The sequence below is a fragment of the Amblyraja radiata genome, chromosome 4 (genome assembly GCF_010909765.2).
Source record: "Amblyraja radiata isolate CabotCenter1 chromosome 4, sAmbRad1.1.pri, whole genome shotgun sequence".
NCBI lineage: Eukaryota > Metazoa > Chordata > Chondrichthyes > Rajiformes > Rajidae > Amblyraja > Amblyraja radiata.
The window spans coordinates 68,203,532-68,219,630 of record NC_045959.1 but is presented as its reverse complement, the minus strand read 5'-3'; the positions used below and the strand labels follow the sequence as shown (position 1 = coordinate 68,219,630).

Here is a 16,099-nt window from a genome sequence, read left to right as displayed (position 1 = left end):
CATTTCCTTCCACATATCAAAGCACAAATTTGATCATCTATGTTAATCTTTTGTGTACCTAGAGGTAAATTAAATTTGTTGTTTTATCTCTCACGATTTCCTTCTCATTTTTTTTAATGCTCTCTTTGGTTTACCTTATAGCTTCTTTAATTACTTTTGTTATCTCTCTTTGCTGTATTATTTCAACCGTTGTCTATTTTCTTTCTACATTACTTTACTCCCACACAACTAATCAGGCGGAGAGGGTTGAATATATTTTACAGATAATGTCTACCAGGTAACAAGAAATTATGATAAATTTGTACACGATATTAGTTTGACTATATTTATTTAGAAGTATTTGCGGTCCTTACACCCCTTTATACAAATGACTCCAAAGACAGTCAGTCTTCAATCTGATACCAAGGTTGAGAATCTAGCAATTAGGAAAAACTTGAGGTACAGGTATGGGTTCCGTTGAGATAAAAACAAAAGAGGGTATTCAGTAAAGGTATTTAAAACCATGAAGGGTTTTCATTTGGTAAATAGAGATATTTAGTTTTATTCTGATGGGGAATCTGTCACAGGGTGTCATTAACTGAACATCCTCATCGAGAAAATTTGGGACAGGGGTGAGGAGAAAGGTGTACAGAAGATTACATAGTACTTAATGTTAAAGTCATAAAACTGAGCTGTACAGCTCAGCAGATGCATACTGCTGTTCGTTGGCATGATCGCACAAATCGTTTCCCATCCCAACCATTGCGAGTGCAGTCTAACCAAGAATAACCAAGAATAAGTTGTTACTGCAATGAAACGAATAAGATTGTACTTTCTAAGGAAAATTAATAAATATTTAAAACAGATGCAGGACTAGAGGGAAAGGGTGAGGCAGTTTGATGGGATTTGGATTGTTTGTGTGGAAGAACCTGTATAGACAAAATGCAGAATGGTCCAATGGACCAGAAATGTAACAAATTAACATCAACATGTTCTACAATACATTTTGAAAGCACTGTATTTTAGTACTTACTTTTTACCTTCTCAATGAACACACCAACATTAATTAATACATTCTAAAACTGAATTAATTTTACTTCTCTTTTCTATGATTTTAGCCCTGTAAGGCTGTGAACTCACAATATGTTGACTTCATGTACACGGAATTGATCCAGCGTTGTAAACTGATGTATCTTACAGAGGCAGACACTGAAGATGACAATTTTTACCAGCTTCCCAGTTTTTTAGATTCCATTGCAAGTGTCATATTTCACATAGACAAAGTAAGTTTATATGGTGTTCTTTCAGAAACTTTCCGATCCATTCCATGCTTGTCTGGTTTTAGAGGAGTTTTTATTATCTTAAAAAACTTAATAGTTTCAGTTTTCATTTGCACCCAAAATGCTTTAAAATATGTGTTGGAAGGAACTGCAGATACTGGTTTATACCTGCAGATGCTGGAGTAACTCAGCAAGTCAGGCAGGATCTCTGGAGAAAATAAATAGGAAGAGTCTGAAGAAGGGTCTCGACCCAAAACGTCATGCTGTCTGACGAGATGCTGTCTGACCCGCTAAGTTGCTCCAGCTTTTTGTGTTTTATCTCAGGCTTTACCACACGTTAATTTTAATAACAAGTAGTATTTATAGTACTTTCATGTGCAACACCTACTTAATTTCTCAAAATTCGTTTTTTTTTAAACTGTCTCCTATGCCACTCCGGATCCAGTCCCAGAAGATCAACCAGTCTTGGATTTTATCACCTCCTATTTCCAGAATGCTGTTTCTACTGGCTTTGTTCACTCATAGCACGCCCAGCCATTATGTGCCATATCGAAGCACTGATGCAGTACTGAAGTTTGATAGAAGCCATACTTTGGTCAACGGTGTTCCTAATTTGTTAACAAATAAGAAATGTGTTTATTAAATCAATTTAGAAATGGATAAAATGCAAAGTTTTTTTAATGCCGCAATTCTAAAATAATGTCATTAACATTAAATTGTAGTTATTCTAAGGGTAATAACATAGATCAAAACATTTTCTGCTTCAGCTATTTGAAATGAGTAATTCATTGAAAAATAAATAGTTTATCTCAATCACTGCAATTCTACTCTCTTCTTCAGATCCCTGGAGTTTATACTTCGGTGTTAGAACGTCTAATAGTGGTTCAGATGGATGGCTTCCCACAATATAGTGCAAAAATGCAACCAGTTTGTTGTCATTCCATTGTTAAACTCTTCATTGCTCTGGCTGGAAAAGGCCCTGTGCTGTGGAGTTTTATCAGCACTGTAGGTCAGTTTCAATCTTTGCACTACAACTATACTATTCTTTCCATACAGCAGAATATTCTCCGAGATTTGTGGATGCACAGAAGTATTAAAAGTGCATTTAGCTCTTTAAAGTGTTAAATCTGTGTTGCTAACACGAGTGAAAACAATACACTGTGAACTGCTCCTCTTTGAAATGTCTATTTTAACCGGGATGAACAAAGATTAATGTCCTTTCGGTGTTTCAAGAAACGATTGTCCCTTTCAAAAGGCCAAACTTTTTGTGTACATTGATTAAATCAATTTTTTGTGAACATTTTAGAAATTAAAATACTTTTACTAACAAAGTACAAGCAAGTTTAATGTAATGCTTTACTGCCATTAGCTGCTTAATTGTTTCCATTATTTTGGAGTTAAGTTTTTAATCAATGTGCAGGATGAGTGTTTGCTAGTTTGGATGTGGAGCAAGAAAAATGTAGTTTTTACAGAGGGAATATGACATTGCCAATGAAAAGAAAATAATAACTGCTGCCATTTGAAGACTTGGTAAACTGTCTATAAAATATTAAATGTTAACGTAGGACAGTGTTCAAATTATTTTCAGGTAGACAATAATTGTACAAATTGGGAATTAATTTGGTTCTTGCATTTATTGAGCTGATATGATTTTTTTTTTAAATTTGTGTTTCAGTGCATCAAGGTCTGATCCGTGTCTGTTCAAAGCCAGTTCTACTTCCAGGGGTAAGATAAAATTGCATGATCTAGCTGAGCACTAAGCATTGATCATTGCACTAAAATCTTATTGTTGAATTATGGATCGCAAGTACAATACGTTAGCATGAATCTAATTTCAAACAAGATAGGGGATTATTCCATAAATTGTTATTGGATCATTGTTAAAATAACATGAAAAATAACTTCATTTCAAGTATTTACATACTAACAGCATTATTTCAGACACAATATTTTTAATATTTAAATATATTATCAATTTTCTCAGTTGACAATGCTAAAATGATGTATCAGTTGGCCATGTAGCTTTACACTTCATGTTCTGCAAGTGTTTCTAATTTTCTCTGTGTTCCAAATAGCATGAACAGCAGTAGCTCTTCGGCTGCTGCTTCTGAGCATTGGCTTCAACAGCCTCAGATCTCGGCTGTCTCCCTGTCCTTTCAAGTAGAATATTCCATTTGGATTCCATTGCATTGCTTTCATTTCAAGGCTTTTTAACTTATCTTTCAAATGTTTGAGGTGACTTAAATATATTTTTTGCCACGTTGTACCCACATCTGCAGGCAGTTGAAACCATTAACAGCTGACTGTTTTGCTATTCATAGCACCCGTGCTTTTGAATCAGGACATTATGGATTAATCCACAATACTCAGGAACAGCTTCTTCCCCTTTGTTATCAGGGTTCTGAATGGTCATTCCACAAGTTAGAATACTGTTCGATTCACCTCAGCTGCATTGAGGAATTGGATTTTATTTATGGAACTGAAGCGGCAAAATGTTATATTCTGCGCTCTGTATCTTCTTCTTTGCTTTATCTATTGTACTTAATTTGAACTGATTATATCTATGTGGTATATCTGATCTGTTTGGATAGCATGCAAAACAAATGTTTTCAGTACATGTGGCAATAATAAACCTAAGTCCATAAGTTTTAGTAGCAGAATTAGGCCATTCACCCAATGAAGTCTACTCCACCATTCAATCATTGCTGATCTATCTTTCCCTCTCAACCACATTCTCCTTCCTTCTCCCCATAACCCCTGACACCCTTACTAATCAAACTGAAAACATTGTGGATTCAAAGCTCCCCTCACCCTCCAAAGAATGGCACTTGCATTCAAAAGCAGTGCTGGATTGTCAGAAGTGCCAGCATTCTGATGCCATCAAGATGTCACCTTGCCAATTCCAGCCATATAGAAGCCCCTAGGAGATCTTTTGCAACTCTGGAAGATCCTCGTCAATGTTGTTCTCTCTACATCACCAGAGATTGCTATGTAATTGCTCGTATTGTTCAGATTCTCCGAGCTTGGGGTCTGCATTTAAACTGCCAACAAGGCTCCCCTTTCAGTAAAATAATTCAAAAATGCTGAGCTCACCAAATCAGACAGAATTTGAGAGAAATTGGATAAACATGTTGGGTCATTGATCTTTCAACAACACGCTGCTGAATAATTCTGATGAAATATAATTGCCTTAAAATGTATAACTGAATGAGTGATTCAGAGCGTACAGGAACTCTTATTTTGTCCTTTCTTCAGATACTGGTAGTCTTTTTAGTATTTCCAGAATTTTCTGTTTCATTTCCAACATCCATTTGTTTTTTAAGTTTCTACATACCTATAACAAGGAGTTGGATAAATATTTTGGAATCATTAACCCACAATGATTCTGAAGGTTGGATAAAGTTGCTGCATTTTTAGATAGTTCCAGGCTGCCTGAGAACTAACTGGTTGTACAGATGAATCATATTGATAATTGCGAGATCGAAGTAAACCCTTGGATTCTGCTCCTTCATTCATCAAGATAATTGAATGTTTTTTACCATAGTTAAATGTATCTAGTATGTCCCCAGATCTAGATTATCCCCAGATCCCCTCTTTCCCTTAGTATCCATAAATCTGTTATCTCTGTTTTGAATGAACTCAGAGACTGAGCCTCCATCCCCATGAGAGATGGAGAACTCTAAAGATTCATCATTCTCTCAGTGAAGAAACTTCACCTCATTTCAGTCCGAAATAGACTTCTTATTCTGAGTTGGCATATATTCTCGATTCATCTCAGCGAAGGGATTATTATTCGCCATTATTTGGATGAGACCAGAACTGTGCATGATATTCCAGCTTAAACTCAAATCCTAAAACCAATAGACATGGGGGCAGAATTTGGCCATTCAGCAAATCGAGTCTGCTCTGCCTTTTGATCTGTTTTTCCTCTCAACCCCATTCTCCTGCCTTCTCACCGTAACCTTTGACACCCTTCGAGTCATAGAGTGATACTTTGTGGAAACAGGCCCTTCAGCCTAACTTGCCCACACCGGCCAACAAAGTCCCAGCTACACTAGTCCCACTTACCTGTGCTTGGTCCAGATCCCTCCAAATCTGTCCTATCCATTTACCTGTCTAACTGTTTTTTAAACAATGGGATAGTCCCAGCCTCAACTACCTCCTCTGGCAGTTTGTTCCATACACCCACCACCCTTTGTGTGAAAAAGTTACCTCTCAGATTCATTCAACAACTTGTCAATCTCTGCTTTAAAAATACCCAATGACTTGGCCTTCACAGCCATCTGTGGCAATGAATTCCACAGAATCACCACCATCTGGGTAAAGACATTCCTCCTCACATTCATTCTAAAGATGTGTCATTTTACTCTGAGGCTGTGCAGTTAGTTGGTCCTTAGCTGTCCCACTACAGGGAACATCCCCTCGACAAGCTAATCTTCCAATAGTTATATTTCATTTTATCTGCTGACCACTCTGTTATGAATGCCCTGGATTTACAGTTTCTCTTTTTTGTATCATCTTTATTAAGCATATTTCCTTATTATGTGTTAGTTTACTGTATTGACCCATGTTAATATAATCAATCAATTCTTTAGGAGGGAATCCAGAAGCTTGGACCGGGGTCAAATGCACAGCTGTCAGTTAGTAATGGTGGCAATGCGGCAACAGGAAAATCGAGAGTTCCATCTTACAAAGATTATTTGGATTTATTCAGAATCCTGCTGGACTGTGAGAAAATGAAGGTAAGACAGGTATACATTTACTAATAAAAGGCCACAAAGTAACTCAGTGGGTCAGGCAATGTCTCTGGAGAACACGGATAGGTGACGTTTTTGGTCTGATGTTTTTCAAAATAGAATACATCAGGATGAAGTCAAGTATAATGAGGTAGAGAATGGATAGTTAATGGAAATTTAAAAAAAAAATTAGTATATTTTTTACTTACATTATTCAAGAGCTAAACCTTAGTATTAAAATGTCCACCTTTTTGGTTACATGTTCTTCCCTGGCCAATAAAATCAGTGAGCAAGAGTAATTCCCTTTTTGGGAATTTTATGTTCTGGGGATTGTATTGGTTAGGTCTTCAATTAATGCATTCTACTTGTACCCCTTACATTTCTGTCAAAGTTGGCAGATTGTCTTGACAGAACTTTGTTCTTCCAAACCCTCATTCTATCTTCAGCTGTCTGTAAAGCCGAAGATTCTTCAAAGCCGCTGTCAAGTTGCCCCAAAGGCTCCCTCACTCCTGGATGGAATGTAGGCAGAAGTCGGGTTTGGATTGGTGATCTGATCTTTTGTTATCGCTAGCCTTCCGGGTTCATTCCAGTCTTCCTTGCTTTTATTTATATCAGTAATACTATTGTTATTGTCTCTCATTAACTTTTTGCTGGTATCCCTTATGATAATTCCATGTGTTCGTGTAGACACAAATAAGAAGAATTGCAGCAAAACTGCTGTTTCTTAAATTATCAATAAATTAGAAATATGACTTTTCTACAAACAATTGTGATTAAAATTGTGATGTGTCATACACTGCAAGATGAAGGGATTAAATCTGTTGTGACAAACGTAATGTTCTATATATCTTTAAGGTATCCGGATTGGTTGAGGAGACATTACAGATAATTGAGTCGCCCCTGAAGTCATTAAATCGCCTGCTGTATGACGAGTTCATTAAATCGGTGCTCAAAATTATTGACAAATTGGATCTGACTGTGGATAAGCAAAACCCGAATGAAGAAGTGGTATTATACTTTTTTTTTCTGTCTTATCTGTTTGCTTCTGACATGTTATCTGATTTTACATTTGGACACCTTTGAACTATTATCAATAGCCGTAGCCATATTTCTTTAATTTCTGTGTCCAAAGAAGAGCTTTATTTGTGTTTAAGAAGGAACTACAGATGCTGGAAAATCGAAGGTAGACAAAATTTTAATTACATGGAGCCAGCAATTCTGTTAACATTGGACATGTTGGATAGGAACTTCAATAACTTATTTTTGTGCTGTTTATAAATATACTGCAACTGACCTGCAATGAGTTAATGCAGGCAACACTGGTTCCTTAAGTTAGTTTCACACCCCTTTCTAAAATGTGGTGTCATTAATTTAGCAGTAATATAGAGAAAGTACATAGACAGACCCTCAAAAATATAAATCCATAAAACTAAATTTTAATTTAATGAATACTTAACCAGTTAACTATAACAAGAAATTGTTAATCGATTAGCTTCAGAATTGAATTTGGAAATTGGTGACTAAAATGTTGAAGTTTATGTCACGATTGAAGCTCTCTGGTTTGCAGGGGTCGGGTGACATCAACAGTGGCATTGTCATTCCCACGTCTGACCCAGCAGCCAACATGCAGCCAACTAAACCAAAGGATTTTACTGCCTTCATCAATTTGGTTGAATTCTGTGGGTAAGTGTACAAACTGCTCAATGAAATAGTTCCATGAATCCATCTTAATTAATTATGAATAAAAAATATTGCCCCGTCTCTGCTCTGCAGTATCATTATTCACAGCCCTGGACTTGATTGCCATTGTATGTGAGTGTTTTGAAGTCACCAGTTTTTAAGCAGATACAAGGAACTTTAGATGCTGGTTGACACAAAAGGATATAGGGTGTATGGGGTGATTGCTGGTCGGCGTGGACTCGTTGGGTCGAAGGGCCTGTTTCCACGCTGTATCACTAAAGTTTAAAGTCTAAAGACACAAAGTGCTGGAGTAATTCAGCGGGTAAGGCAGCATCTTTGGAAAACATAGATAGGTTACTTTTCCGGTCAGGACTCTTCCTCAGACTTTTAAATATATTTAAAATCAATCAGTCATTCTTTTGCTTGATAATTGGTTCTGAATTTAAAGACAATCACCATTAGTCTGGTAAGGGAGCTACTATGAGCACAGTATCTGGTTCTGCAACTGCATGGACACCATTGGGTCTAATTTGTTTGAGCTCAGAATTAGGATAAAAATAATGATGTGAGACTTTAACCATAGTGACTGAGTTAGAGCTAATTCTTTGCCTGCCTCTACACCATAATTTTAATGGAGCAATAGAATTTAATTGCACAATATTTATTTCATGCTCAAATTGCCCTTAACACTTTTGGCACACTCTAATGAATCCATCATTAATATTAAGTAACTATCCACAATATTTGAAACATTCTGTAAAATAATATATTTGATATATTTAGCCTAGACTTGTGGCTTCAAAGCACAGGTGTGTACGTTTGTCTGTGTGTCTAACTTCGGGGAATTTTATTGGCACAGATTATTTTCTTACAGTTTGAAGTTACATTTTTTAAACTGTCTTGAGCAAAATTATCTTAACTTTTAAATTAGGGAGTTGTTATTGGACAAGCACACAGAGTACTTTGAACATTGGTTGTACAGATTTGGACACGAGCTCATCCTGCGATCAATACAATTTCCCCTCGTTAGTGGATTCTACAAACTTCTGTCCGTCTCAATGAAAATCGCCCAAAAAATCAAATATTTCCAGGTGAATAAATTATACATCTTTAATTTTCTTCCTCCATTATTGCTATTTTTCACAATATGCTATTCTGTATCTGAGAGGCAAGGTCCATGACGAGCTTAGAACTCTTTGCCAAGGTGCCCAGGTTGCTGAATCGGGGTTGAGCACTTTGGTAATCGGTCTATCAGTTTTCTCTTTGGACCTTTGAAGGCACATGGGTGCCATGATTGCTCTAGTCTAGTCTTTAGCTCCAGTGTTTCTGAAACATGACCTTCTTTTGTTAACTTCTATAACATTACATTTATGTAGTTCATGTAAGTTTAAATCATTGTACTGCTCCTGGGCTAAATTATTTTTCTTGAATTAAAATTAGGATCTGTTATCTCTGTTAAGTTCACAAGTCCTGGACAGCCCAAGGTCAAAATTATTTTCTCCAAGTCTATCCTGTAAAAATGTGTAATAGTTTAAACACCCAATTTGGTCATTCATTGAGAAAATAGCTACAGACTATTCAGCTTTTCCTGTTGAATATATTATTTTGGTTGAATTTGTATTTTTTTGTATTATTTACATTTTCGCCCTTCCTGTAAGATAGAGAACAGAACTTGCTTTGTTATCTGAGTGTAATCTTACTTGATGCCAGTTTAACTTTTGCGCTTTTCAGTTTTGTCACTTGAAAATTAATCCAGAACTTTGCTTTTTTAACGGCTTTGTGTTTAACAGTTTTGTTGAATAGGTTGCAAACTTTATTGATTTATGTATTTGTACTGTGATCCCTTTGTTCTCCTATCCCCATTAAAAAATCATTATTAGTTGTAAAGATGTGAAGTCTGACACACTTGTAACTTTACTTATTGTTTAATGAGCACTCAGGTTAAACACATTCCAGCACTGACTACTAGCAGTCTATAACCGTGCTGGAACCAAGAGAGCGTGAGAGAGATAGAGAGACTTATTATACTTGATAACTAAGGCGTGGTTAGTGGTACTGAGGTAGCTATATTATTGGTTGCATGCATGGACCATCTACATTAGTGAAGTGGTTTGTGACATCCTTATTGTTCCAACAATATACACCATCTAACACCTAATATTTACCCCAGTGGTATGAACATTGACTTCTCTAACTTCAAATGGTCTTTGCTTTCCCTCTCTCTGCATCCTCTCCCTCTTCCCAGTTCTCCCACCAGTCTTACTGTCTCCGACTACATTCTATCTCTGTCCCGCCCACTCCCCTGACATCAATCTGAAGAAGGGTCTCGACCCGAAAGAGGTTTATGACATCCTTATCCCTCTTCCTAGTTCTCCCACCAGTCTTACTGTCTCCGACTACATTCTATCTCTGTCCCGCCTACTCCCCTGACATCAATCTAAAGAAGGGTCTCGACCCAAAACGTCACCCATTCCTTCTCTCCAGAGATGCTGCCTGTCCCGTTGAGTAACTCCAGCATTTTGTGTACAAGGACAGCCCCCCTTGTCTTCACCTTCCACCCCATCAGCCGTCGCATACAGCATATAATCCTCCAACATTTTCGCGACCTCCAACGGAATCCCACTACTGGCCACATCTTCCCATCTCCACCCCTTATTGCTTCAGCAGTAACCGTTCCTCTGCAACTTCCTGGTCAAGTTATTCCAGCATTTTGTGTCTACCACCTAACATCTATATCTGCAGAAATTAATTTGCCACTTAACTGTTCCATCTGGTAATTTACTAACATCTCTTGTGCTGTTGCAAGTAAGAATTTAATTGTTCTGTTTCGGGACATATAGAAACATAGAAAATAGGTGCAGGAGTAGGCCATTCGGCCCTTCGAGCCTGCACCGCCATTCAATATGATCATGGCTGATCATCCAACTCAGTATCCTGTACCTGCCTTCTCTCCATACCCCCTGATCCCTTTACCCACAAGGGCCACATCTAACTCCCTCTTAAATATAGCCAATGAACTGGCCTCAACTACCTTCTGTGGCAGAGAATTCCAGAGATTCACCACTCTCTGTGTGAAAAATGTTTTCCTCATCTCAGTCCTAAAAGATTTCCCCCTTATCCTTAAACTGTGACCCCTTGTTCTTACTTCCCCAACATCGGGAACAATCTTCCTGCATCTAGCCTGTCCAACCCCTTAAGAATTTTGTAAGTTTCTATAAGATCCCCCCTCAATCTTCTAAATTCTAGCGAGTACAAACCGAGTCTATCCAGTCTTTCTTCATATGAAAGTCCTGACATCCCAGGAATCAGTCTGGTGAACCTTCTCTGTCCTCCCTCTATGGCAAGAATGTCTTTCCTCAGATTAGGAGACCAAAACTGTACGCAATACTCCAGGTGTGGTCTCACCAAGACCCTGTACAACTGCAGTAGAACCTCCCTGCTCCTATACTCAAATCCTTTTGCAATGAATGCTAACATACCATTCGCCTTCTTCACTGCCTGCTGCACCTGCATGCCTACTTTTAATGACTGGTGTACCATGACACCCAGGTCTCGTTGCATCTCCCCTTTTCCTAATCGGCCACAATTCAGATAATAGTCTACTTTCCTGTTTTTGCCACCAAAGTGGATAACCTCACATTTATCCACATTATACTGCATCTGCCATGCATTTGCCCACTCACCCAGCCTATCCAAGTCACCTTGCAGCTTTCTAACATCCTCCTCACAGCTAACACTGCCCCCCAGCTTCGTGTCATCCGCAAACTTGGAGATGTTGCATTCAATTCCCTTGTTCAAATTATTAATATATATCGTAAATAGCTTGGGTCCCAGCACTGAGCCTTGCGGTACCCCACTAGTCACTGCCTGCCATTGTGAAAAGGACCCGTTTACTCCTACTCTTTGCTTCCTGTCTGCCAGCCAGTTCTCTATCCACATCAATACTGAACCCCCAATACCGTGTGCTTTAAGTTTGTATACTAATTTCTTATGTGGGACCTTGTCGAAAGCCTTCTGAAAGTCCAGATATAACACATCCACATCCACAACACATATGACAATAAAACACTCTTGGCTCTTTGCTCTTCTGGTACTTTGTCATTCTTTATTTGTATTAACTAAGTAAAAAGTACAATGTTGGTGTTTGCAAATTTTGAAAATAGACTTCCATGTTTCTATTACCATAAGTTTGTCTAATGATATGCTACAGAGGTCCAAGCACCTAGCCTGGTGAATGGTACAGACAGCTCTTTCCTTACCTTAGGAACTTTTATCATTGTTGATCAGCTACTTCTTGATCACTGGGGTCATATGTCCTCTGTATGTGAGCAAGGTGATGAATGAGCATGCTTCCTTTGTTAGTTTGGTCTTGATTGAATTTCTGATCCAATCAAAAATTGTGTTTTGCCAGGGTATGAGCATGAAATCTCGAACGCAGTGCCTCAAGAACACAGAAAGGTTCGCCTGCTTTGCTTTATTTGGGAAGTTTGGAAAGGAGGTAAGTGCTATGAGAAAGTTTTTGAATATCCTTAATTGCAGAAAAAGTCACATTCCTTTGCACAGTTGAATGCAATTTACTACTGATAATTTAGATATCTTTGGTCCAATGGGAAACACAATAATTTTCAAAAAATTAACATTGTGAGTTAGTTTTTAAAATTGTCAAATGATCAGTTAAGTTCCATGCCAAACGTTAGTGCAGAAATGTCAGCAAGATGATTAGTGCAAGATGTAGGGCAATGTGTCATACTTCACAATCAGAAATGGCATCTACGTTTGAAATAATTAACTGACAGTTTATCTGATTTCATGAACCAAAAGGATTCATATTTCCATATTCCTTACAACAGTGAAGGAGTCTAAATTAACTTGATAGAGTATATGCACAAATTGCTGAGGTAGTAGACGTGTTTGGTCAAGACCCTTCTTCAGACTGAGAAGGGTCACTTATTATCTTCTCCAGAGATGCTGCTTATCCCACTGAGTTACTCCAACATTTTGTGTCTATCGCGGTATAAACCAGCATCTGCAGTTCCTTCCTACAAACCATCTCATAGAGTCTATGTCGGGTCACAGAGCAATCCTATTTCCCAGTAATTTTCTCTGCAGCCAGTTCTCCCTATATTCCTGTCAACCAAAGATCCTATAGCGGAGCTCTGCTATAGGATCTTTGCTGTCAACATCCCCCACATTTTACCACTTGCCTGCTTGCAGTGGCCAAAGAATGAACTGACTGGCCCTCATTAAATATGCGAGGAAGCCAGAGCATCTGGGGGAAATCACATTTTCTTCATTTCAAATTTCATGCTGACATTACTTGAGGTTGGATATGATCCCGGGTGACTGAAGATGTGATGCAGCAGCTCTACTAACTGCACCATATTGCCACTCTTGAATAAGCACAATATTGAAGAAGGGCAGAGAAGTTATCCCAACAGATTATTTGATTATATTCACATTTTTGCTTGTAGAAAATTACCATGAAACATTATAACTGCTATGTTTTAATAGTAAAATGGTTGTTTTATTTCATTATCTGTGCACCGATTTCAGATAACTTAGTGCAGTCCTCCAAGCAGGGCTTTCACTTAACTTTTTTCCCCTGTTGCCAGGCGGGCAACCTCAGCAGCTTTTTAGGTTGCCAAATGACAATTTAGGTGGTCATTTAAGGCGGCTTGCATGACGCATGCGATAATTTGCTTGGACGAAGTGCATAGTTACCAGTAGGAATTATGGTCAATGAAGCATTCACATATTATTTCTGCTTCAAATAAAGTCACAAACTAAACATATTCACCAATCAAAACATGATATATACCACAATGACATGCAGCAAAATTACAATACAGTATCTCATCTCTTTTTACACATTGCAATGAATGCAATTTCTATTATTGTCTTTCCACTTCCAAACAAAAATCTGGTTGGATTATTCAGCATATGATCAACCTCGGTGAGACCAAGCGCAGGCTTGGCGATCGCTTCGCACAACACCTCCAATCAGTTTGCAATAACTAACCTGATCTCCCGGTGGCTCAGCACTTCAACTCCCCCTGCCATTCCGAATCCGACCTTTCTGTCCTGGGCCTCCTCGATGGCCAGAGTGAGGCCCACCACAAATTGGAGGAGCAGCACCTCATATTTGCTTGGGTAGTTTACACTCCAGCAGAATGAACATTGGCTTCTCCAATTTCAGGTAGTCCTTGCTTTCTCCCTCCTTCCCCTCCCATTCCCAGCTCTCCCACAGCCTACTGTCTGCGCCTCTTCCTTTCTTTCCAACCCCCCCCCCCCGACATCAATCTGAAGAAGGGTCTCCACCCGAAGCGTCGCCTATTCTTTCGCTCCATAGATGCTGCCACACCCGCTGATTTTCTCCAGCTTTGTCTACCAACGGGATCCTACCACTGGCCACATCTTCCCATCTCCTCCCCTGTTGGCTTTCCGCAGAGACCGCTCCCTCCGTAACTCCCTGGTCAATTTGTCCCTCTCTCCTGGCACTTTCTCTTGCAACTGCAGGAAATACTACACTTGTCGCTTTACCTACCCCCTTGACTCCATTCAAGGACCCAAGCAGTCTTTCCAGGTGTGGCAGAGGTTTATCTGCACCTCCTCCAACCTCATCTATTGTATCCGCTGCTCTAGGTGTCAGCTGCCCTACATCGGTGTGACCAAGCGTAGGCTTGGCGATCGCTTCGCCCAACACCTCCGCTCGGTTCGCAATAACCAATCTGAACTCCTGGCGGCTCAGCACTTCAACTCCCCCTCCCATTCTGAATCCGACCTTTCGGTCCTGGACCTCCTCCATGGCCAGAGTGAGGCCCACCGTAAATTGGAGGAGCAGCACCTCACATTTCACTTGGGCAGTTTACACCCCAGCGGTGTGAACATTGACCTCCAATTTCAGGTAGTCCCTGCTTTCTCCTCCCCTTCCCAGCTCTCCCTCAGTCTGAAGAAGGGACTCGACCCGAAACGTCGCCTATTTCCTTCACTCTATAGATGCTGCCTCACCCGCTGAGTTTCTCCAGCATTTTTGTCTACCCATTCACACAAGTTCTGTTATCCAACTTTCCTCACCCACTCCCTACACATTAAGGGCAATTTTACAGAGACAAGTTAACCTACAAAGCCAATGCGTCTTTGGGATGTGGGAGGAAACCCACACGCTTGCAGGGCGAATGTGCAAATTCAACACAGACAGTGCCCGAGGACAGGATCGAACACAGATCTCTGGTGTGTGAGGTCACAAGTCCACCAGCTGTACCACTATTTTTTATTTTCCATTTTAATTTGCAACAATTCTTTTGCTGCGATAGTTGTTAAATTGTGCAATGGTTCAGTCATTTATCCCATGCAACTCTGTTGTGTGCAGAAGCACAAACTTCATTCCTTTAATTATCTTTTAAAAAATTGGTTCAATTCACATCTTGTCTTTCTGAGATCCTGGCGAGTCTCAGCCACTTCATGCCATGTTTTACATTCTGGAATAAAGATTAGGTGGAAAAGTACTAAAATGTGCCCCAGATTTCACTTCGTGTGACACAATTGAGGATAACAGTGATGCTGCCAAGTACAGAGCCTTAAAGAATAAATTGTGGATAGATGCCTCTGGATCTAATCAACAATGCCTTGACGTATTTGGGACAGATAAGTGAGCCTGAAAAAGACTTGCTTGTGAGACCACTAAAATTCCTTGACTGACGACCATGTCAAATGCCAGCTTTGACATCTTTCAAGATTTTTATTACACTTCAAAGGCAATGAAAAATGAAATGAATCTTTCTTTTTAATTGAAAATTTCAAAGAAAATATAATCATCTGAAAACAATAAATGTCTAAGATAAAAATACTGCTCACACATAATTAATTGAAAAAAAAAAAATTATTGGAAAGCTAAAAATTGCAGATGCTGGATATCAGGTTAATATAAATACTTTAGAATGCAATGTGATCCTTCCTTAATTCTTAATATGGAGATCTTCAACAATTAAAAGCTATATAGGATTTAATGTACAATCATCCAAGACTCACAATTTCATGTTATTCATTGTAGGTGGCAACACGAATGAAACAGTACAAGGATGAGTTACTGGCTTCCTGTCTGACTTTTGTGCTCTCTCTACCTCATGAAATAATTGAACTTGATGTCAAAACGTTTATTCCTGCACTCCAGGTTGGTATATTTCCCATGACGGACTGCGTGATGGACTAGGCTGTGTTTGAGACACTGAAAACTGAATCAGGAATAGTTAGCTCCTCAAGGCAAATGGCTGAATAATCAGCACTTTTGGGGTGGGATAGATGGGAATTTACCCCGTTCCATCCGGACATTCCCTGCCGTCCACCCATCTCCTCATTCCCTTCTCTTTCTTTAACTAAATGTCCATATGCATGGGTAATAACCTCCTGCTTCATGTCTCCTCTCCC

The 16,099-nt window shown here is 39.0% G+C and overlaps 1 protein-coding gene across 1 annotated transcript in view; it reads left to right on the top strand.

Annotated features, from left to right (window-relative positions):
* prkdc (protein kinase, DNA-activated, catalytic subunit) overlaps positions 1–16,099 on the top strand; it is a 235,559-nt gene that overhangs the window by 46,564 nt on the left and 172,896 nt on the right. The window contains exons 12-20 of the mRNA XM_033019700.1: positions 1,098–1,262; positions 2,100–2,268; positions 2,935–2,984; positions 5,855–6,001; positions 6,851–7,003; positions 7,563–7,678; positions 8,607–8,766; positions 12,087–12,173; positions 15,726–15,845. Coding sequence (XP_032875591.1) covers positions 1,098–1,262; positions 2,100–2,268; positions 2,935–2,984; positions 5,855–6,001; positions 6,851–7,003; positions 7,563–7,678; positions 8,607–8,766; positions 12,087–12,173; positions 15,726–15,845 — 1,167 coding nt within the window. The remainder of the gene's footprint in view (positions 1–1,097; positions 1,263–2,099; positions 2,269–2,934; positions 2,985–5,854; positions 6,002–6,850; positions 7,004–7,562; positions 7,679–8,606; positions 8,767–12,086; positions 12,174–15,725; positions 15,846–16,099) is intronic.